At 38.4% G+C, this 25,000-nt stretch overlaps 1 protein-coding gene across 1 annotated transcript; it reads left to right on the plus strand.

Annotated features, from left to right (window-relative positions):
* The first annotated feature begins 5,627 nt into the window (after positions 1 to 5,627).
* Positions 5,628 to 16,668, plus strand: LOC138051341 (uncharacterized). The gene is made up of 8 exons (XM_068897536.1): positions 5,628 to 5,748; positions 10,101 to 10,335; positions 10,927 to 11,224; positions 12,032 to 12,094; positions 12,183 to 12,280; positions 13,204 to 13,401; positions 13,695 to 14,103; positions 15,989 to 16,668. Exons 1-8 carry the CDS (start codon positions 5,732 to 5,734, stop codon positions 16,108 to 16,110), a joined length of 1,440 nt encoding a protein of 479 aa, XP_068753637.1. The 5' UTR covers positions 5,628 to 5,731; the 3' UTR covers positions 16,111 to 16,668.
* The last annotated feature ends 8,332 nt before the right edge of the window (positions 16,669 to 25,000 follow it).

A 25,000-nucleotide genomic window follows, 5' to 3' on the forward strand; every position in this document is an offset into this window, starting at 1 on the left:
AATGTCCATTCTATCACGAAAATGCATTGTATCGTTCTCCTCCCGGTAACCGGGATGGAGTGTTCATATGGCAAAATTTCCAGCCACGCTGGGGCCAACTCACCCCCAAAAACGATCAGGAAAAGTCTGAAATGTCACCTGGGAAAAAATTCAGATGGCAGACAATGTTTTCGCAGGGAATCCTCCTTCGCGGGGTATTAACAAATTTCTACAGAGAAATAAACCCGACTATCTTTCTCAAACAGAAGATATTTCAATGATGCGTTCTATAAGTAAATTTTTTCATGAGACAGAAGTTGCAGTGGGACTTTTGGAAGACAAATACCATGATCACTCGAGGAAAAGAGAGGTACAACAGCTGATTGGTACCAAATCAATGGTTATAAATGCTTTGAAGAAGATTCATACGAGAATAATCCAAAGACTTCGCACTACACCCTCTATGGCGACACCTTGGAAAGGCGAATTTACACTTGACCTTCCCCAGGAGGTATTTCGTGTTATTCTGAACCATATAATTCAACGAAACGGCTATGGACATGAATATAAAGAAACACATGCTGTAATTGATGTTCAATTTACACAGTTAAGAAAAGCTTTGTTTGTCTTTGATAAAATGAACTTGGAGGGCGATTTGATAATCAAAGAAGAACTACTGAAGAAAAAGTTTTCTTCTGGAGAGGAGAGGTCAGCTGAGAGATGTGAGGTTGTCATAACTGAATCAAAGGCAATGAGATTAAAATTTCTTAAAAACTCAGAAGTTCTATCTGTGAGTTTTCAGTACGGCTACTGGAATGAACATGAAGTACCTCAACATTAATCGAAATTTTACTGTTTCATTTCATGGAGGATCAGGTTATAACAATATGGCTCTTGTGGTACATTGTTGCAGCAAGTCCCAGATGTAAACAAAAGGGAACCAAGAAAATTAATTATGTATTGGTAATTTAAGCCTTTCTTAATAAGGGAATAATTGTTATTGACCAAATGCATAAATGGCGACCAAAAATGTATTCTTTTGTTTATGTGCTAATAAGACTGAGTCCCTAGCCTCGCTCTTAAGCAACACTTCTTTTGTATTTTGTCCATTCAAATGAGGCTAGTGAGGCTAATACGGCACATAAACAAAAGGATATTTTTTTGGCTTCATTTATGCATTCGGTCTGTGGTTATTGTTTAATAACGATAAATAAAGCCTTAAATATTCATGGTTGACAACTGTACACTTTACACAAATTTTATTGGAAAATGAAATATGTTCACAAGTTTTGTTAGTCTCCTGGGACATCCACAATTATAATCAACAAGAAAACCTGAACCTTAACAAGTATTCAAATAGCACTTTAATGCAGGTATAACTTTCCCTGCAGAAACACTCTCATTTATCCACTTCATAAAGTCACTGCCACAAATAGAACATTTACTGTCTGTTACATGCTTTTTGCAAAGACCACAGTAGCAGTAATCAGCCTCACCACACTATTTTGGGATGCAATATTCCCCTACAACTGCTTTGGCTTGGCCTTCCAGGCTTTGCCTCCTGTATTTTGCCGAGTGGGGGTCAATGTCCCTAAGCCAAACTAATGCAATGTGCTCGTGTCGGAAAACATGACACCACCTCTGACCCTTTTGAACATTGGTTGTATTTTCCATGTACTTTTTAAGCTTAATATGTTTGGCTTCACGCCCTTGCATTGTGTTTAGTCCCAACCCAAATGACAATGTTTGAACCATTTCTTTTGTGTGCAAAGGTACTACAGTACATACCCAATGGTCCAGACTGTGGGGTTTACCTTTTGAAAAACAAAGCATTCACATTGAAATGTTCTTTGCAAGGATTCTCCAACTGTACAATTTGTTCTTCTGTCATTCTTACCCTACTGAAGAGGGAGACACTATCACGCACTTTTTCAGCAGCTTTGTGAAGGGCCTATAACTTAAAAGCTGTGTTCTTGTCAGGATTTAGTTGCAGTAGTGTTTCTGTCACATGCCCAAAATTCCAGACAAAGCATTTTGATTCTTTGCCTGTAAATCTGTATGACAAATCTTGACCCCTTTTTGCGCTTCTCATTATACCACTTACAGATGTTGTTGCAAAGCCTTTTACACTTTAAGTAACTGTTCTAGGCAAGTAACAAACTTTTTGAAAGCACACGTACTTAGTAAGTCTTCAAAAGTATCAGCCTTTTTTAGTAGCTCTTTGTTTGTCAGCTTCATGGCTATAACAAACATTTGTTGGAACAAGTGCTGCCATGCATTGTTACTTATGTGCAGGGGCTCAACTTTGGCTTTGTCTATAAATTTTCCCAATGGGGGATTAAACTCTTGCCTAGATTTTTGGTTTGCAATAAAGGTAGTGACCTTTGTCCTGGATTTCAATTCTTTCTCAGAAAGCTTCTCTTTGTACTTTTCTACAGCTTTTGCTTTTTCAATTCTGTCTGAGAACTTCCAGCACTGCCAAGTTGCCTTTTTGTCACCAATGTTTCCGCCCAAAGTAGCCATATTCTTATTGCTGACATTGGTAAACGTAGAATTAAAATATGTTGCCGCATTATTTAGTTCCCCTCCCATACAAGCTAGCCATTTTTGATCACGTGGGACAAGTTGAAAAACAAATTTTACCTCCAAATTTCCAACCATGTACTTTTTTTCCTGTATAGTTTGCATTTCTTTAACAAGATGCTTAGTGAAATTGATCATAACAGGATCATCTTCTTTACAATTGGAACCCATGAGAAGAAAGTTGTCTTCACAGCTGGCAACTCGTTCTAGGACATTCAAAAAGCTTACCAGATAAGCTGTTGCTGTCTCATCCTTCCCGAAGGGTGCTCCGTCAGCACCTAAAGCAACGTGAAACACACCCACTTCCTCATTGAACCAACGTAAGCAAGGTAGGGTAGCATTGATCTTAACATAAAGAGATGCCAAATGTAGAAGTAGTGGTTCTAAACTTCTATGTACCCCCGAAACAGGATTTAAGCCTGCTTCCTCACAAAACTCTCTTAAATCCCTTACATTACCAATGTCAATAGTTTTAATAAAGTGTGAAAGACGTTTGTAAGGTAAGATGTTTGGTGCATAAGAGCCTTGAAATGTTTCAATTGGGCACTTGCGTATGGCACTGTACTTCTTTTTGCTCATTAACCCCCCTTCATATAATACTCTCACACTCCTGATTTTATTGCTCACAGATTTCTCAGATTCTAAAACTGTTTTCCTAATAACTTAAGGTAGTACATTTTTCATACAAGTCACTGAGTTTTCAAAATACTTGCAGAGATCTTCCTTGCTGGATTTTGTGACCACTGCAACCCACATACCTTCCAGAACAGCCTTTTCCTGTTTCTTGTCATTTTTTGCCTGGGTACTTTGGCAATGAACTGACACCAAATGCTCACAAGTAGTCCGTTTCCTTCCCCTGTTCTGGGCTTCTGAGAGCTTGAGCTGTTCGCAATTGTCATCTTTTACTTCACTTGTAATATTAGGGAGTCTTGAAACCTTGCTTGTTGGTTGCAGTTCTGCCAAAACACTGTGGAGTCCAGAGATCTAGTAATTAAATAATAGTTACATGTAGTGTAAGAAATGTCTATATTTTTAAATGAAATCTCACATCCCGTTTATAAAAAATAGATGGAGAAAAGTGAGAAAATCATACACTGAAAAGGTTATTGATATTGTGCACGGGCATACCCAGCCTTTTTACAAGAGGGAGTTCTAACTTGTCTCAAGAAAGTTCAATTCTACAGCAATACAGAAGCATTGAGTATTTAATGTTTAGGAAAAACAATTTGTTGTCTTCCCTCGCTGGGATTCTCATAACTCAATCTGTCGACAAAAAGGTCAGGGTTTGATTGATTCATGTTAATATTCTGGTCATAAAGTAAATATTTATTCATATTGGGCTAATTTGGGGTAACAGATAGAACTCAAAGCCAGTTCTTTACTAGATCTCTACCCACATTTGAACAAGTTCAGTTGATATAATTTATTTAAAAACTCCGCATTGCTATTAAATGTTGTTGATATGACCATTTATATAGGTCATAAATATTACAATTGTAAGCTTCCTCATCGCCTTTCTACCTTCCTCTTTCTATATGCTGTCCTGTCGTTAAGATTCTCTGTCAATAAGTCATAAATTAAAAGAAGCAACAGCACCTCCCTATTTTCCTCTTTCTATATGCTATCTTATTACTAAGTTTCTCTGTTTCTTTCCTAAGTTCTACAACTTCATTTTCCTTGTCATCTTTTTCTTCCACCAGTGCCTGAAGTTTGTCCTCCTTCATTTTCTGTAACTGTTTATGATACTGCCCTAAATCAAATCGTTTCCCTCTCTTCTTTCCTCCGCGCATAGCACTGTTAGAGAGCAAAATAAAAAGCTTGATTTAAATTTGACAACGATGAGCAAAGACAGAATTTTTGTTCACAAACCAATCAAACGGTAAACAAGCTTTGGTCGTATGACTTTAGAATTTTAAAACTAAGTCAAAAATCGCCGAAAAATTAAGCCTATAATTTACTAACCTTGATGCTTCCCGTTGCATTGGGTCGTTCACTCTCTCGTCGGTTTCCTCCTCCATTGTAGTTTCAAAAATACATAAACATCGGCTAAAAACACATCGATGGAAAGCTTGTGAACTACAGAAATCAAAGATGGCGCCAAACAAGTTATAACTAGTACCCAGGCTTCACAATTGGCCTTTAAAAAACCCTCTGTGAAGGATATTGACCAAGAAATGGTCTCCCATGAGACATTGCGCGCGGAATGCCGCCATATTGTTTGAAAAAACCGTGAAATTTATGATCGCGCGAGGGGTGGGTCTCGCCCCACCGTGGCCCGCTTACCGAGATCCCGAATGGAAAAACCGAGATCTCGGCAACCGAGCTGGCTCGCCCTCTCATATGAACACATTGACGTTTTTACAAAGGATTTAGAGGTAGGGCGAGATGTCTGAAACCGGGCCAGGGGCCCGTTTCTCACGGTCTTTAAGCTTTACGGGTTGTTTTCGGGTGTCACAATTCCCTTCGTATCTCAAGGATTTAATTTGTCAAACTTCACAGTTATTTTTCTTTTTGTTGCCTTAAATACATGTTAAAAGATCGGCGTTCCAAAACAAGCGGTTGGCAATTTCACAAATGGCTTTTCGGGACTTTCGAGAAACGGCCAGCCAGGTCAACCGGGCTTATATGAAGAGGCCCTATAAGACATCCACGCTGTAAGAATAATTAATCAGGCAATTAAATTTAAAATAAGGTTTATAGCAACTGGCGACCTGTCAACGATTGTGAGTCCAATAAACTAAACTGAGATGAAATGGTGAGAAGAAAGAATAAATAATATATTTTTAATATTAATAATTTTATTATTAAGATTTTTTAATTCAAATTTGTTAACTTATAGAACTACTTATGGGACTGCGAATTTTGTATCAGGAATAAATGCAATCCCGTTTGCCGATCGTGAGCTTTTTGTCCCCCAAAAGTAAGTTTTTACTTTATTAATATTTTTTTCAATAAACGATATCCGAAAAATGGTCTTAAAAAAGCAGCTCATAGCTGAGACATCCCAGTACGCTTCGTCATCTCAAATTTTGAACTTAGGGGAATCCCCGACCATGAATAAATTTTATGACTATTATTATGCGATATGTTTTTCGGACGTCAAAAGCGTTCGTTTATTAGCGAAGAAAGCTTGAGAAATTGAAATCCACTGTGTGGATTCCTCAAGTGAATGATAATAAGCGAAAGGTAAGATTCTCTTTACAGACACATCTGAAAGTCTACGATATTTTTGGTATTGTTACAAAACAAATTTCTAAAACCTCTCTGACTCCGGTGCGTCATAGATCGGCTACCATCATAGGAGAATTTACCAGCGTTTAACGCATTTCAGTCGTACAGAGAGCACTTATATACTAACTATTCGTCTAGTTAGATAGTTATAGTTTGAGAGACGCTTGCCAATGGCATTGATCAAGTAAACTCATGATGTTTTCAGTGAAGACGGAAAAACAATAATCAAAACATTCGATCGTCCTCGCTCTCGCCCCTTGAACTTTCCGGACTCTCTCGGCGCGAGTAGTCCTCTTGTTGCTGGTTGAAATGATCTAAGAATGAGTTGCATAGATGCAAAAAAAGAGGACAAGTTATCCTGGCTGCTTCAGGCATTCAAAGGACAGGAAAGGAAACTAAGGAAAGGAAAGGAACTTTATTTAAAGTGTCTAGTCGTTCTAGCGCTGGAGCGCTAATTGAGGGGACACTGTAAACTGAAATTAACAATGAAAGCAAATTAAGTCAAATGTTGGTTTTTGAGGAGAGGGAGTACCCGGAGAGAACCTCTCGATGCAGAGTAGAGAGCCAAGGGTAACAATTTAATACCAGTCGATGCGAATGACTTATTAGATCGGATATTCAATCTAGTTTGGATGCCGGCTCCATCCGTTGAACAAAAAGTCAAGTGTTGAATTAATTGTATGAAATCACTTCGTAGCGAAATTAGTACTTAACTAAAATAATAATTGTTTAGGAATATTGTACCGTGAGGCGATGTTTATAGATCGTGTATTTTTTTGTATTTTGATCGAATTTGTGACTCTGTGAAGACCGCGAGATTGCGATTGTCGCTCGATCTGTCTTTTGTTGTAAGAACGAATTTGCATCCGGTGTTTTTTCTAGAATTTTGTCGTTGTTGACTATTTAAGCACCTACATCCTCTAATCAGTTTTACCTATATAAGCAAGAAAAGCCTTTTTACCGCCTAAAATTGATAACAGAACCTTTAGATGCAATAAGAGGAAGGGGCCTTAAAAGATAATTATTCAGTTTGTTTAGTGTGTTATGATGTTAAATATTTATGATTTTTCGTATGAAATTATATTGGTTACACACTTGTCGCCATGGTAGTTACGAATAAACACCAGATTGTTTTGGGAACGAAATTTCCGGAAATTTATACTCAATTTACACTCAATTAAATCGGCTTTTATCTAGTTTAATAATTCAAAATTCATAAATGTTTGCGTGGCCTGATTCCCTGATATTTAAAATTGAAGGGCTGTTTCTTGTACCATCGCCATAGTATTTAACGAAAAACGCCAGTCACAAAAGAAAATTGCCCAAGATCTGAATATTAAAAATGAATATTAAAAAGCTCACTTACAACCTTAAAAATGACTTAGTCGAACGTTCTGTCAATCATGTTATTATTTCTGCTGTCGCCGAAACAGTGCAATTATCTATTCAAAATGTAATAACCTGTCCACACGTTTCCGGTGATTCTGGCATGCAAATTCGCAATGTTTAAAATCCTCTCTCCAGGATGGAAATTTTTTAATACCATCCGAGGCCAAAATCGTGTGAACGGACGAATCCGAATATTTAAAAATTCGATAACGTTGCCGAACATGGGATCTAGTCTTTACAGCGTCAATAGCGCATGCTACGATAGAAAAAACTAACAGAAGAGTCCTGGAGACTAGAGTGAATCCGGATACGGGAGTCCACCCTATGTTAGTAGGGCCTTTGTTTATTGAAAAGTGAGCATCGATTTTTGTTTATATTCCTAGAAGAAATACATATGAACAATACGGTGCCTATGTTTGGCTCCAATATGCAGAATTTAAAGCAAATGATTCGATAAAAGTTTGAAGAAAATGTTAACTGAGTCATGTGTCATGTTTTTTTCGCTGTCCCGTGGTGTTTTAATTAATATGCGCTATTCACCGAGAAAGGCAATTCTGAAAACGATAAAAAACCATTCTCAACATGATAGGTGCAAAAATCAAGACCAAAGGAATTCGAAGCATTTGAGTCTACCGTATTCGAATCTGCCAATCAGTGCAACGCGACCCTTGGCAGTTCCCAGCCCCTCCTTGCAGTTCCCAACGGTCGCGTTGCACTGATTGGTAGATTCGAATACACTCAAATGCTTCGAATTCCTTTAGTCTGGTTTTTTGCACCGATCATGTTGAGAGAGCTTTTTTATGGTTTTTAGGATTGCCTTTCTCGGTGAATAGCGCTTATAAATTAAAACAGCACGGGACAGCGAAAAAAAGATGGCACATGACTCAGTTAACATCATATCGAATCATTTGCTTTAAATTCTGCATATTGGAGCCAATCATAGCTACCGTATTATTCAACTGAATTTATTTCGAAAGATGAAGTTCAAATTCGGCGAAGATATGGGGGCATCTCTAATCGACCGGATGCTGGTGTTTTTAAGTTGAGAATTTCACTGACTTGGCGTCAGTTCCAGCTTAAAGTGGACTAGGTCACGCGCAAGCGGCTAATTGCTATCTCCTTGGCTAGTTCTAACCGCCGAGATCAAATATTCATCTCGCAAAATAGCGCTTAAAACAGCACGGGACGACGAAAAAAAGATGATACATGACTCTGTTAACATTTTCCTCAAACTTTTATTGAATCACATTCTTTAAATTCTGCATATTGGAGCAAATTACAGCCACCTTATGGTTCATCTGTATTTCTTCTATAAATAACAGATTTTAATGAACAACAGCCCTACAAACAGAGGGTGGCCTGCCTGTGCGTCAGCGTAAAAATGTATGAATCAGTACAGAAAAAAGTCGCAGAAAATAGAGATTACTTCCTGATTGGTGAGCGCGTACGATTTTTATTCTCGAGTTATGAAGAATCGCAAACGAACGAGTGAGCGCAGCGAACGAGTGAGCTTGCGATACTTCACAACGAGTGAATAAAAATCGCACAAAGCGAACCAACCGTGGTGTAATTTATTTATTATATAAGTATTGAGATATTACTAAATAAATGTTGGGTTTTTAAGAATAATTCCAGTCTAACAGGTTTGTTAAGTTTCATTATACAACGAGCTAATCATCCCAAAACAAGCCATGTATTACTGCACTTGTCCAAGACTTTTCAGTGATTTGTATCAAAAGTGTTTGTCGTGTAGAGCCACTGTGACATTTATTATAGAATCTTTTCCCCTCTCTCTACAACAAAGCATTTTTTTTAGGAAATCACTGTTTTGCTGTCTCAGCTGCGCGGCCGCGACTGCAGTGGCGGGAAAATGAAGTGATTCTATTGGTCATACGATTTTTCTCCACCAGAGAAGCCTGAGACGATATTTGTCACTAGTGAAGAAAAAAATGTTACCAATAAGAATACTTCTTGTCCGTGAAAAACGATTTTTACATCACTGGTTTAGAGTGAGTAAAACTCAATACTATTATGTAATATTGAAAAGTATCCGGATACGTGAAGACGGGGTTCATATAAAACACCATATATAGTGTCACTGGTGCATTTTGGGGGAGTTTCAAGAGAACATTTGAGCTCAGCACTGCCACAAAGATTTCGGACATTTTTGATCTACACTATCCTAAAATTAGTTGTAGAGAATTTAACACATGTCTAACGTCAACTTCAAATGTCTTAAATAAAAATTCTCCTCTGTAGGTGAAGAAAAATTGCAGGACCTTTCGCACAGAGACAATTTGAAAGATTCAATTTAGACTAAATTTTTCAAATTGTAATCCATTTTCAACCGAGCCATCCACAGCGAAAAAGCCTTACAAACAGTTTTAAGACACAAATATACCAATCATTCATAAAAATAGGCCGTTTCTGGAAGGCTTTGTGCCATACAATTAAAGCTTTTAATTGTTCAAAACATGCTTAAGTATCCGTGACCGAGCCGCTTTGTTAATAATAATAATAATAATAATAATAATAATAATAATAATAATAATAATAATAATAATAATAATAATAATAATAATAATAATAGTAATAATAATGTGCCTGCTCAAAGATCGCCCAGACACACTACAAAGCCAGGCAGGACACGATGCTAAGGCCGATATACCACCGCTTACTGGATAAGTACAATTTCCAGAAAAGTCATCATGAAAAGCTATGTTACCAACAGAGCCTACCTGACGCAGTGCTTGAAAATGAGAAGGCAAAGATATATTGGAATTTGCCCTTTATCCTTGAGAAGCCACGGGAAAATGGAGCTGATAATAGTAATGATAACTATAATGATAATGATAATGAGAATGATGTCATTGTTATTATTTTTATTATTATATATTGATTTATTTTTTTAATTTAAGCAACATGACAGATTTGAGACCCATAATAACACACTCTGAGCAAAGCCACACATTTGGAGAATTTTGTCAACACCCCCGCGCCGTGGGTCCTCTTAGCTTGTCAAGGAAGAGTATTCCCGCGCGCTTTTTGGTTGGTCCGTATGTGGCTATTCAATATCGGCTGGAAATTTTGCAAGTTCCAGAGGAGGAAATTTGGAGCTGTGTCATGTCTCCCACTGCAGATGGCTTTGCTATTGTAAGTCAGCTTACGTTATACGTTATTTTTTTTTTTTATATGCTCGATGTTTTCTTAATCAGGATCGTGAAAGGTAATACTGTACTGAAGTAAATTAAAAGAAGGCTACAATTGATTAATTAATTAATTAATTAATTAATACTTTTTATGGAGGGTGGGGGGGGGTCTCGCTCAGGAGTGTAAATTGCAGATTTTTGTCTCACTTAAGGATTTTATAAAGGAAAGCCATTTTTTTCCCATTCTGAAAGGAACTGTACTAAAACGCCATGACACTGTGTGGGTGGTCTAGACCAAACAGAAATCTAAAGCAGTAATCGTTAACATCTTGAGCGCAACCATTATAGCTTTGATTTAGATGGTTTTTTTAGTATGATCTCCTTTAATTTTGGTGTTTGATTATTATTTTTTGATTTTCCGTCGAGCATCACCATCACTTTTTCCACCGGCCCCAATCGTTCTTAGAGATTTTGCCAGTCTCTGCTTGCTTAAATGACGCCCAGGGAGTTCGGGCATGTACATAAACGAGTGAGTGTGATCCTCACCGTCTGTCATTATTTCAGTTTGCTTGACTACATTTTTTCTCCTCTCCAGAACAATGGAACCTATTTCTTAAAGGTGCATATTTCACCAAGTGGATTGATCTTCACTCAAGCTGAAGATTATAATTTCCGGCGAGATCTACAAGGATCCACAGGAATTGTTATCCTCTTGCTTCCCTCCTCAATACCAAAGGTCTTCACATTCACCGTAAAGCTTTTTTCCTTTGATGGGGACCAGGACGTGTTTGTGTCTTGTCTGGAACAGCAAATTCCACTCCCCGGACCCTGGCTGGAGCAATACCAGGAGGGGCCTGCTATTGAACATCCCATCAAGAAAATCAGGCCTCGAGGTCATTGTCGTCATTACAATGCATTGTTTCAAAATACTAAGATCTTGGGGTCCTGATCGAATATCGGGCGTGTGTGATAAGTTACACGTGGTGTCAATCATGCAATTGTTACTTCGGGATAAACACCTAGCTAAACTACAAAAGAAACTCTTCCAAGTCGCGTTTAGCCTGCGGAGCAGGCGTTCCGTGGTGCGATCCACGATTTAACCCCTCCGCCTCCCCCTTCCTCTACTTTATGTCCATCATCCTCTCCCTTGGGATAATTTTTAGTCTCGCCCCATTCCTCTATAAGCTTGTGATCCAAGATGGCGGTCGATCATTAATCGCTTGGATTATTTATCGCTCGCTCACCAAAACTACTTCTGCTTTGCAGGCTAAGTCGCATTCTTTTCGCCTCAAGGAAAAATCGAAACTTCCGTCCGGAAATTTTGGTTGAATGGATCGCGCCCCAGATTCTAAGTTTAATTCCTTAATTGTGGGTTCCAGTAGAGGATTTCGAATCTTTCATCAGTGTTTTACCGCAGTTGCTTGAAACCTGCAATCTGATTCGCTGAGTGAATTTCCGTTATCGATAAATTTTGAAACAGTGACGGGCGCTTCACTGATGCATGTCACACAACGGTGGAATGAGTAAACTCTTGGTCGATGTTGTGGTAAAAAACAAATACAATTGCGGACTCACTCAGGCTGTGCCTCGTGAGTTCATCACATTCGACCGCTGTGATGATGAATATCGTTGTCGATATGATAAGAGTAAAAACAGCACCAAGCCACAGTTCGACTTGTTAATTTTCATATTTACAACAGGTATGTGGACCAACGAGGCGGGAATGTCAATTGTCAAACGCTTTCAGCGTTTAGCAGATGATGGTAAGTTTTAGGTACATTTTATGTTTTACATTCGGGGTAAGTTTACAGCACTTTGGTCTTGGAAAATGCTTATTTTATTTTTTCTAAGGAATGCGAGAGATCTTCATGGAGAACTTGGAGAGGCTCAAAGAGTATGCTGACACGCATGCGCGGTTCACAGATTTGATACCTCTCGTATTATATGAGGTTTGTCAAGACTGTTTAATCCATGTTTGAAATACCTAGAGTGAAGCATTTCTGGAATAATAGTGTGTTTTTGTAATAATAAATATAGAATGTAATCGTTTGTCTCACGATGTGGTCAGTTAGCGATGCAGATTGCAACGTGTGATCTGTGTGTCTGTATTTTGTCTTATTTGTCTCTTTTGACAAGAGTGGATAAAGTAAGAGAACTTATCCGCCATACATTGTAATCTTCCAGTGAAAAGTATTCGAAATCTATTTCTAGCCCCATGGTCATTTTTAAGTCGGCATCTGATTGGTTAGAAAGAATGCCGTTAGGTAAATTTATACTGCTGGGTCCAAAAATAGCACGGGTTTGTTCATAAAAAATATATTTCAAAGGATTATTATTTTCATGGCGATCGGCTGTGTTCAGTTTTTCACTTTTTAAGTTAAAAATACTCTGTTTTCAGTAGGTATAATCATGCTTCAAACTCATTTTAGTGTTAACTCCTTAATAATATTATTGCGTTTCACTGTTAAATGTGCACACAATTAATGTAATTTTATTCTTAGCTAGAGATGGAGCTCATAGTGGTAATCTATAGTTTTCTAATATGCTTTCTCCCCAGGAAAAAAAAAACTTAAAAAGAGTTATTTATAAGAAAAATTATTGGTATAGTTACTGTATAAACATAAATATAATGTTTTTTTTTTTCGTTCTGGCAAACAAATCTGAAAATGATTATCATCGAAGTACGAAGTGCAATAAGCAAAAACGAGAGTTCTTTTGATGTGTATGTTTTTGCAACAACAAAGGTCAGTTCCTTCATGTATGACCACACCCCTCACAGCACTGACGCTTGTCTTAAAGGTCATGACGACAGATAACATTTTTTCGCATAGTCCACAAGTACAACTGACTTTAATCTATATCATTTTTACAGCTGGCAGTGCTAGACTTGCACGAAAACCAGATCGAGGAGGCAAAGGAACATGCAAAACACGCCCTGGTGATATCACGGACATATCATTCTACCAATCATTGTTTCCTCCTATCAAAACTCAAGTATCTTGAATCAGCGGTGGCCCGTAGGGAGGGGAATTATGCACGGGCTAAGGAATTGCTTGATGACTCCATAGAGGTAAGAGAGGGAGCGTACTGCTACTTAGCTTTAAGACCTAACAGGTGTTCTTTCCTTTATTTTGTGAATTATGTACGTTACATACGTACATACATATATACGCTTTTTGTTTCAGCAAACGTAATTTTCTTTTATATTTCATTTATCACTTTATGCTCTTTTTTTTTTCAGTTATGCATAAATGAATGACAAATGACATCAAAAGTACTAGAGCAAGACAACTTAAAAAAAAACCACAGCTGCTGCTTTTTTTCTTAATTAGAAATGAATGATTTCTATCGTCTCTATTTCAGCTTTTGCTACCTTGTGCTGCTGGTGAAGAAACTGCAGAGAACAGATATTGCGTCGCCTCTTTTTATGTAGAGAAATCCGCCAAAATTGGCATCACTGAAAACGAGGAGGCTATTGCAGAGAGTTGCTTCCAAGATATTGAACACCATTTGAATGCTGAAACACGTCCCATCACCAATCGCGTCCAAATTAGAGCAAAGAATAGGCAGCTTGCTTTTTATGTAAAGAGTTCAAGACATCTGAAAGTCCTTGACGTCCAGGGTTGGGTGTCTCAAGAGCATATGGCTAAAGCATTGCAACTGATTAAGGAAATTGAAGAGAGGCTTTTGGTCTTTTACTCCAAAAAGGCACTGTTAAGTTTTGACATCGTCAAAACGGATTACTTCATAAGGGAAAGGAACTTTGTTCAAGGTATAGTACAGCGTTAGAATTTAAAAAAAAAAAAAAAAAATCATTATTTATTCAAAGTTAAATCTAAGAGACACATGACCGATAACTATAGACCACTTTCATGACGTCTGTCATTTTGTTAACTCTTTTCTATGTATGTAAATTGTAAGTAATGGCTTTGTAGAAGTAAATAATTATTGTTGTGAATTGTGCACATGGCAACTAGTTCAGAAAGGTTATAATGAACATACAACTATAAAAGAATAAACGAATGGGCCACCATTATGAAAGAGGTCTATATAGGTGTTATTTACCGGCAAAGAGTGGGTCTGTAATGTGTGAAATGCTATCGTGGTCTTAAATATGCTGTTCACTTAAACATGTCAAATATGTATATCTAAAAAGTGAAACAAGGCAAATGGAGGAAATACTGCTTGGACTAAAAAAAGCAGGCAGCTTGTTTCTGCATTTTCCCGCCATTATCTTAGGAGACTGATAAGCACTGCTAGACAAAGCAGCTTGCTACCGTCCCTGCCAAATAGGCGCGGTCAAGAAAATATGATGTAAGAGAGCTTATCCCCCACACATGACCCTCTTTCTATGATAATTGTAGAAGAAGGAGAATAGGAAATAAGACAGCTAATTCCCCATACATTCCCTCTTACTGTGATAATTATTTTAAAGCTATTTTTAGTTCCTCGATTATTTTAAGGTCGACGTACGATTTTTCCGAAAGAATGACGTAATTCATTCTGGGTCCAAAAATAGCAATGCCGAGATCGAAAAATAGATTTCAAGTAGTTATCATGGGGCATGGAGATAAACTTTCTTACTTCATATTCTCTTTGCGCAGTTTAGCTGTTCTCGCTCATTTCCGTTGGATTCGGTGCATGTAAAATTCGACGACCAAAAAGACCGTAAATAGTAGCCGAATGGAAACAGAAAAATAAAAGTAGTAATTGACTCTATCCAAGTTGTAAATACCTCTTACTAACCGAGTTCGAGGTCCTTACTGTAAGTTATGGACCGAGTTTTTTTCCCGTTGATTTATGGCCCAAGAGCGAAGCGCGCGGGCCATAAAACGATGGGGAAAAACGAAGATCCGTAACTTAAAATAATTACCGAGAAAACGAGGTTAGTAAGATATTTATCATATCTCTGAGGTTCATCTGGAAGCGAAAGTTTCAACTGCCATGTAGATTGCCGTGTCAAAATCCGAAAAACTAAATCTTCTTGGCTGTTTGAAATACAGTGAAACCCGATTAATATGGACACCAAGGGGACATGCCCGAACACATGAATGTTTTAGTGATAAAAAGCTACAGCGGACATTTCGACTAGAAAACGTACGTTGTCTCTTTTTCAAGTTTAACTATACACGACAAGGCCGTGAAAGAGCATGAAGGCTACGAGCAATGACCGCAGCAAAAAGCCAAGGAAGTGAAACTGCAATAGGAGGCAGACTACAGTTTTTGACACGGGTCAGAGAAAAATTGTCCGTTGTCCATATCAAAATGCGTCCGTATTAAGGACAATTTTTCTCTGTCCCTTGTCAAAAACTGTAGTGGGTAAATTTTGGAGAGAATATATGATCTTTTTGTCGGGGCAAACGAAACGGTTCGCTATATACGGGTGTCTGTATTAAGCGGGTGTCCGTAGAGCGGGGTTACACTGTAGTTGCTTGCAAGATTCAAACAGTTTTACAAGTTTAGGTAACTGAAACGACATGAAATACTTGCTACATAACGTTTTATCGAAATTCTAAGTTTAGCGGGCCGTACTGTAGAATACTGCGCGCTGATTTAGCCAGCGCGCATACTATCTGAGAAATACAATAAAAGTCCGAAAAATAACAATGATGACCCTGAGTTCAAATCATACGTACTTTCTTTATTCCATTTGACAGGAATTGCCCCATCACAGGAGGCCCTCACGATTGCCCAAGAAAAGCAATGGAAGGAATACGAAGATGTTGCTCAACAAAGATTGCAGCTGTGCAGCCGACTGGGAAGACAGCGCAGAGATTAGATGAGGACGAGGAAAACCGCACCCTCCCTTTCTTTTACCCTTGAAGGTCAATACCCTTTTTACGCGGGATGCATACCATACATACCACGTTATAAAACAAGTTGAGTTTTTTTTTTTTCATCGTAGTCACAAAAGTGTATTCTCCAGGGATAGTAGATTAACCACTTGATAAGAATCCCGTATGATACAACCGGAGCCATTGCGCCCCGAACTCGGGCCATCGGGCCCCAGGGGTGAGTAAGTTCCCACTAAGCCATCGAAGCAACCGAGACAACGTGATGGTTTGCTTTACATTTAAATCTTTCATGGCGGCCACCTTTGACCACATAAAGCAACTAGACTTTGCTATTTTAGTTCATTCATGGTCACTGCGGATGAGGCATTGCGATGAAACAGATGTAGACAGAATTTGCGGGTGTGATTTCACAGTTCGCATCACTTCGTAGAAAAAATCGAAATTAACTGCGATGAAGTTGATCACGTACAAATGTACAAAGTAAAGAAAAATTGTATGTTGTTTAATAAATAACATTAAATCACAAGTATACCTCTGGAAAAGTTGTTTTCTGTACCTATTATTTCGCGACATTCCGATTGGCCATTCCGAAATTTAGCAGGGAACTGGGGCGAGTTTTAAATTTTAACTAATCGATGAACTGACACCACCACATGAAAGATCGTGTTAAGATTGGTCATTTGACCAAGTATGATGCTTTATGGGTGAACGGAGACCAAGTTATGAACCTTGAAATACGGTTCAAAATCCGTACAAACGTCTCTAATTTTGACAAAGCGTCCCCAAAAACCATATAAACTCTAAATTTTTTTTATCAGTTTAGCGACAACTGTAAAATCTCGTCATGTACCTACAATTTGAAAGAAGCTGTGATGAAAATCGCTATGTTTGCCCATTTTAAAGAGTATCACAGAAATCATAAAAAATTTAAGAGGGTATATGGTTTTGGGGGACGCTGTATCAAAATTAGAGACGCCTGTATGGATATTGAACCATGTTTCAAGGTCCATTACTTGGTCTTTGTTCACCTTAAAAGCACCATACTTGGCCAAATGACCAATCTCAACATCATCTTTCATGGGGTAGTGTCAGTTTATCGATTAATTAAAATTTGAAACTCGTCCCGGTTCCCAGTTGAACTTCGGAACGGCCAATTGCGTGGATCAGGAAATCAGAACAACATATAAGGGCTTGAGCCTGACAAGTTCGCGGGGTTGAATCGAGTTCAAGTATCATTTTACATGTAAGAGTCCAGTCGAAGCTAATACAAAATGCAAGGGTACTGAGCTAAGTTCACAGTTCATTTCACATAATATGCTTCCCTCATTTCAACAAATGAGCACCGAAATCGGCAAGAATTTCTTTCTCGGGACAATGAATACGAGCAAAATACGAGATACATTAAAACACAGCATGAGATGTGATGCTGATAAATAATAAACCAGCTTTTTACTCGGAATACCTGAAAGGTATCCGAGTTATAATCTCGTTTGACTTTTTTCGGTGCAACAAAATGCACAAAGAATTTCAGGTATTCCAAGTAATTAGGACGCGGATATTTTATTGGTTAAAAACTATGCGCGATAACCCCTAGGGAGAGGTTGTAATTGAAAATATAAACATCTTCCAGATGCAAAACAAACACCCAAGGTCGCAAGGGTAAACATAACCCATGCGTAAACATAACGAACTCGAAAGCGAATGAAAGGATCCTGTCAGTGATATTGGGATATTAAAACCAACTGAAACGTTAAATTGTTGCAAAATCCACGGTATCTCTATCCTTGTTAGTTGGTATTGTAGCCATGCGTGTTAAAATAAATTGAGGGATGATTGGCTGATTACTTGCTTGACTTTGTTCGGTGCAGCAAAACGGACAGTAGAATTACGAGGCGGTGATTTCTTTGGCTAAAAGGAACTCCCTTGACGAGACTATACTTTTTCCAACAACAACAAAAAAACAGCCGTGGTGTCGAGTGTCGTTGAAGGGGATTTCTGCGCGCGCGAGGCTTCAAACAGCTTCAATTCTGGCAAAGTTCGATGAAAATCCGGATTTATAACATGCAGTGGGGCAACCAAAGCGATGGGAGCTGTACATGTGTTAGGATTTTAGTGTAATGTCGTTCGCCGATTTAGAAACAAAGTTTAATGTCGTTCGCCGATTTAGAATCTCAAGCCCATGTTCTGAGTGAAAGCTCAATAGCAGCTAAAAGTGAAAATGTTGGATCAAGAGAAAATGAGGGGACAGAGACGGAGGCTCAGGGCGTTGGCCGGGATATGTCATGTCCACAAAAGTTATTTTTAGAGGAGCGGAAGTCTTTGTTCTAGGGGAAGTCTCTCTTCCGAGACGTCCGCATGCAGTCTTGCCTCGCTCTTATGTTCTTAGTGAAAAGAGAAAATGACGGCGCACGTGGAAGACTGATGAATATTTATTTTCTTTCAAGCATCGGATCGAGGTAGGCCAGCATGCGGACGTCTCGGAAGACTTCCGCTCGTCTAAAAATAACTTTCGTGGACAGGACATATCCCAAGGGCTGGACCGGGAGCCTCCATCTCTGTCCCCTCATTTTCTCTTGGTTGGATTCAGTCTTCTCGAAATGTTATGTGGAAAACCAAAATGGACAAAAGTGGTCGATAATTTTTCTCTCGAGTCCAGAATTCTTTCATCCAGTGGAGAATCATTTTCTCTAGTCCAGCTTTTTTTCTTTTTTTTTGTTTTACTCGGTCGAGAATTATTTCTTCGAGGCGAATTTTTTTAACCAGTCGAGAATTTTTGCAGTGAGTTAAGAATTATTTCTCGGAGTCGACTGTTTTCTCGACACTCCAGAATTTTTTTGACCTACTCGAATATTTTTTTTCTGCGGTAGTCGAGAATTTTTTTCTGCGGCAGTCGAAAATACTCGACAAACCTTACAGTCCTTTCCCGCCAAAATGTCCAAAATGGTCACATAAACATATAGGAGAACCCCAAATCCTTCTAAACTATCGTGTAAATATTCTAGATTTCTGTCGTTGCCGGGAGCTGTACCTTGTTCTATACGGGATACACATGTACAGTCTTGTATGGACAACAGGAATCTCTCCAGTTCCTCGACATTACTTTCAGTAACTTGATGAACGACAACCGCGTAAAAAATAGCTATATATACAAAACCCCTGGCGACCGCCATGTTGTTTGATTAAAAAAAAGCGGATTGTTTGTGAATAATGCTGCTAGTGAGGCTATAGATGGTTTTCGATCACGTTACGAGACGGCCATGTTGGTGCACAAAACAACAACAAATTATGCCTCATGTTTTGCAATATCATAGAGCCAAATTCACAAAAGACTTTTTTTTTCCATTGTTCTGTGCACCAACATTGCTGCTGTGACATGTGTTGAAAACCATCTTTATAGGTAGTGTAGGGTTGTACGTGATAACAAAAGGATTGATTTCAGTTCTTTAAGCGCGTCAGCCCGGGGAATGTCAGTGGCCAGCTATATTTGGGTTTTGAGGAAGAAAACTGAGTAGACACTTAGGCTAGCATCAAATGGTATAGACCGTATGCAAAAATGGCTGGCTTTAAATTATTCTTTTGTTCATATTCAAAATAGCCCAACTAACCTCGTTTTTGAGACAAAAATTCTAAAGAATTTGTTATCCCGAACGAGGTTAGTTGGGCTATTTTGAATATGAACAAAAGAATAATTTAAAGGCAGCCATTTTTGCATAGGGTCTATGTGATAGATCAAGTGAATGATTTTTGGGAAAAAAAAAGATAAATCCATTCTACCTGGTACACCGAAGTGGGGGATACACTCTTATGTGGGCTATATGGGTTTGTGCTGCCCCAAAGGATATGGTTTTTTAGCCAAATTTTTTCATCTTCTATGATCTTCTATGATCTTCTATGACCAGCTCCTGACGTTAGTGGCTTCATAGCTCAGTTGGTTAGATCGTCGTACCGAAATCGCGAAGTCACGGGTTCAAACCTCGTTGAAGTCCAAAAATTGCGTTCATAACTGCGAGGATCATAGCTTGACTTGATTTCATATTTACAATCATATCATATGTGATTCATTTCACTTCACTTGATTTCATATCCGAAGTTCATATATGATTCATTTCATATACCATTCATCATTGATTCATTCAACACGGGAACATTTGATTCCACAAATGACCAGCTCCCAACATCAGTGGCTTCGCAGCTCAGTTTGTTAGAGCGTCGCACCGGAATCGCGAGGTCACGAGTTCAAACCCCGTTGAAATCCTGACTCTTTTAGGCTTCTCTACGCAATTGCAAAAATTGCGTTCATAACTGCGAAGATCATAGCTTAACTTGATAAAATGTACTGTCAGACTCAATTTGTGCGAAGGTTTGTGATCATTTTTATTATTATTATTGCATGTTTCTTAACACCCCTTTCTTACATTTTCATAATTTACATACTTTTACTTGTTTGTTTTATGATCATACTTTTGCAAAATTGTTTTATTTTCACTTATAAGCTTGACAATGACCAAAATTTGGTCGAAACGTCGCGCGATTTAACCGTTAGTTTTTGCTTCAGATAACCACATAATTGCCCCATATTATCACAAACAGGAGGTACCACCACTGTGGGTTTTTGTCAAAAGGCAGGACATCGATTATGCATTCATGTACATGTACACTGTGCACACACCATTATCATAATTATGCTCAAAAGCCTTGTCAACCTTTATCCAATAAGGAGATTTAGCAACGACAACGGCGACATCAACGAGAACGTCAGAAATTTGCATATTTAGTTGCCAAAGACAATAGCTTTGCACGTGCGTTTTTCATTTTTGTCTACTTCTTTGCCATCGTCAGCAAAACAACAGCGTGAAATGACCAAATTTGAGGTTTTACGAAGGACGTCTGCATTTGAAGATAAATTTTCATTTTCTCCCCTAAATAAAGCGCCGCTCATAACGTTTTCATTCCTGAGGGACTGCCATTCCTTTCTCACATTAAAAAACTTGGAATAGTCGTGAAGTGATTACAATAATGAGAATTTAGGCTTTAAAATGACGTTCTCGTTCCCGTTCCCGTCGTCGTTGTTAACGCTCCCTAATGACTTGCCTCTAGTCCGTTTATTTTTGCAGAGTTCTTTAGGTATTTGGTGTAACATTAGGAAATCCTTTGTAGTGTCTCCTTGTTATCAATTACAAAGCAAGCCCTCAGCTGTTGCAGACAAACAGTGTCAATTGATTTTTAATATCAAAGGGAGAGTATGATGTCTTTCGTTGTGCTTAAGGTTGTCAGTGAGGAGCTTTACTTTCTTCAGTATACTTCCGTGCCCACCGTTGAATCCATTTTTGTTTCAGAATACGTAGTCATTAGCTATAGCATATTAACCGTGAACAGAAGGTCTTATAAATTAAGAAGCGAGAACTCAAGGTATAAAATAAAACTACCGCAGAAAAAGAATTTTGTTTTTGTGTTTAATGTAAGGTCGTTCTCTTTAGACCTGGAGAGATCATTATAATTCTCATTAAATATTTACTAATTAAAATCAAATACTTAAAGATATGCAATGAGTCCAAATTAAAAAAAAAGTGATGGGCAGTCACAAGGATCTATACACCTTATTCCAAAATGGCCGGCATGCATTTTAGTGTTCTTTTGTTTGATTGCAAATTGGCCCTTTTCTTTTAAATTTTACGTTTAAAAGCGAGGCCAAAATGGCCAATTTGCAAGGAAGCAAAAGAATACCAAGATGACGGCCATTTTGGAATAAGATGTATGTTTCCGACGGAATAACTGTGAGCAGAAGCACATGAAGCATATAACTTGCAACTCTTTTCCTTGAAACAAAGCTGGAAATTTAAGGAAACCGATTTTATGCCCAAATATGGACAAAAATGGAAAATGCGCGACCTACGTTACATCTAAAGAAGGGAATTTTTAAACTCAAAAAACGCCAGCTCTGAACCAGAGTTAAACGCTTAAGGGTCATAAGCTTCTGCTGTGATGGATATCAACACGTATTGACGAGGATGCTTTTTCTTTTTTTGTCATGTATTTTGTTTGGACTTTGTCATGGCTCCCTGCAAAGTCAGAGCAGAGTCGATGTAGTATGCTGAAAAAGCTTGAAACCTTAAATTTAATTTTATGTTTTCTTAACACGTCTACTCACATACCATGCACTAATGTCCGGTGCGATCCTTCCGTTACTTTAATAGATCTCGATTTTTTTTTTCTCAGTACATATCCTCTTCTTTAGTTTTCCAAAGCTTTTCTAAAACTAACTTTTTTTTTTCTGCAGAAAATGTTCGAGTCTCGCAAAAAGTTATAACATTTACTAAGTTGTCAGCAGGATGCTGGCTATATTTTAGTCAATGTTTCGAGGTGATAATTATTTAGTCCTATCCTGAAAAGTAACTACAAGTAAAAGGAGTATAGACTTGAAGGTAGAGAAATCACAGGAAAAAACTGTTACAGTCAAGTCAGTCTAAAGTGTTTTCAAGGAAAGTGTTTCTAGCCGAAAGAAATAAGTTTTAGAATCGACTTTTTTGTTTCCAAACTTCGCGAGCTCCGTGATCTTGAATAATTGTGACTTGTTGCCCTGTTGTTATTAGACAACAGCTTTTCGTGTCAGAACAATAGGGCAACCGTAACGCGTAACAATCATTCAAAATGGCTGCGCCCACGAAATTTGAAAGTGAAAGTAAGCGATTTTAAAATTCACTTTTCTCTGTATAAACACTGTTTTAAAAACAAATTTCGAACAAATTTGTTTGTTAACATAATTTCGTTCTGTTTAAGCTTATAATTATTCTGTAGCAAGAGTGGGGGTTCCCTATAAAACCTCAATTTTACGATTTCACGTCGTTGTTATGAAGACTACCGCTTAAGTTGTGCAGGCGTTGCCGTAACCGTTGTGGTTTCTTTAAACTACTTCGTCGTTTATAGTTGGCATTATTTTATCGCGCTGTTTTGCTTATAGAGTGTTTTCACGTGACGTCACGGCGGCCATGTTGGTGTCCCCAACTAATCCTCCAGGAATTGAGCTCCATTATCATGAAAACCTTTTCTTTTGTTTCGGTGGAAAAACGGCTGAGTGAAAACACTCTATAAGGATTAAAGACACTCCTTAATTTCTTTGGAATTCAATTTAACTGATTTAGTTAATTTCCTGTCACATCACATAACGCTACTACTGCCCACTGCTTCCTAATCTCGTTCTTGTTAAAGGAATAAATTAGAAAACTGAACTGTACTATCACTGTGTTTTTCTTTGTTAAATAAAGATTGTTGTATGATATGGCATGGCAAATGTATTGAGTCTTGCTTTTACAGAGGTGCCTCTTCGCAGCTGTCTTGAACGTCAGGACTCCAGGTTTTTCCGGACCGAGTGTTCACGATCTTGTCCTTTGTCCGTCTCTGTATTCTTCGCTGCATTCGGGGAGCACCCTCCGATTCCTTAAGATGGCTATTTTGGCTCTATATAGCTCCAGGGACCTCCTACTGGCAGCAAACGATAGGAAGATGAACAGACCTGTGAACAAGGAACGAATAAAACCACTAAATTCAGTGGACGAACGAAATGCCAAGAACTGTTACACCTGAATGTTTACTACTTGAAAACCTTAGCCTTTTAGATTTAACGGTAGAATTCTGTATGCGCACTTCAAGTGTAATGTCATTTGAGCCGACTGTCTACCACAAAGCGGGATGGACAACCCTAAACTTGAGATAAGGCAGTTGGCCTGAGCCCACCCCTTAAAACTTTGGGGTGGTATGTAACAACCTTAATATTTTACTGAAGCTGCGATTGGCCTGGCAAGCGAAGCTAGATTATTTATTGCTCGAAATCTTAAAAGGAGACCCAATCTGTGCTACGCTTCACGGTTTAAGCACTGGTTGTTGATAACGATGGACAGAACGGCTCGTCTTATAATAAAGCAAAGATCGAAACTTTCAGTAAGATCAAGTCATACCCCGAAAGGAGTATCCTTTTAGCATGCACACTGGTGACCATATCATACAATGAAAAGCTGTTGGATTCTCCTTTTTCACGATCCCACAATGCTTCGCGCCTTGGGGGGTAAGTTGAGTGAGGAAAACCAAAATGGCGACAAGAGAGGAGGATTTGCGTCTTACCACAAACTTAAAATCGTTCAAAGATGTGTCAAAATTAGGGAAGGTGAAGCTGAAACAAATTTGTAAGAACTTAGGTGTTGACTTGGAGAAAAGTTTTGGAAAAAAAGCTCTTGTCAATGTTGTTTGCAATTCGCTGGGTATCTCAACATCGAGCACTGCATCAAGGACGGACTCGAAATCGATTCTTGTTGGCGAGATGCAGGATATCTCCTCTTCGAAGATACCTTCGATTATGGAGCTCCAGAAGCTAAAAGAATGGAAGAAAAGTTTGCTATCTATCCCGCAGCGAATGGATGAGGCTCTTGTTAAGGAATTTTTGCTTGGGGTTGGTTACAGCCAAACTGATGTGAGAAAGTACAAGACCCTTCGAGCTTGGCAGCACAAACAGGGAATTCACTCAGTTAAGTAAGTAGTGAGTGTAGCATATCTTAGTAGACTCCTCATTTGCATCAGATATGCGGATCTGAAGGCGGATCTGGATCTGGATCAAAGGCAAGTCAATCTTGACTAGTTCAGGTCTCTTTGTTTTAATGTCCTAGTGGGGGAATAATAATGAGCGTGCCCTCCAGCATGGCGGATTTTGTACCATGTGATCGTTAGTTGCAAAAGGCCTAATGGAACTGTGTTAATTGTCAAGGAAACTGAGGGAAACTATTGGTCTTATCTTAAATTTTTAACGCTGCAGCACAAGCTTATGTATCAGTTTCAATTTAGAGATTGATTTAGTTTTCTTAAAGGTTTTTGTTGAAGTCATTTTAA

The sequence above is a fragment of the Montipora capricornis genome, chromosome 6 (assembly GCF_036669925.1).
Source record: "Montipora capricornis isolate CH-2021 chromosome 6, ASM3666992v2, whole genome shotgun sequence".
Lineage (NCBI taxonomy): Eukaryota > Metazoa > Cnidaria > Anthozoa > Scleractinia > Acroporidae > Montipora > Montipora capricornis.

What these genes read in the sequence shown, in the direction of transcription:
- LOC138051341 (XM_068897536.1), top strand. An exon ending in CTGCAGATGGCTTTGCTATT is followed by an intron (nt 10,336 to 10,926) that starts GTAAGTCAGCTT and finishes TCTCCTCTCCAG; the next exon opens with AACAATGGAACCTATTTCTT. An exon ending in TACCTCTCGTATTATATGAG is followed by an intron (nt 12,281 to 13,203) that starts GTTTGTCAAGAC and finishes TCATTTTTACAG; the next exon opens with CTGGCAGTGCTAGACTTGCA.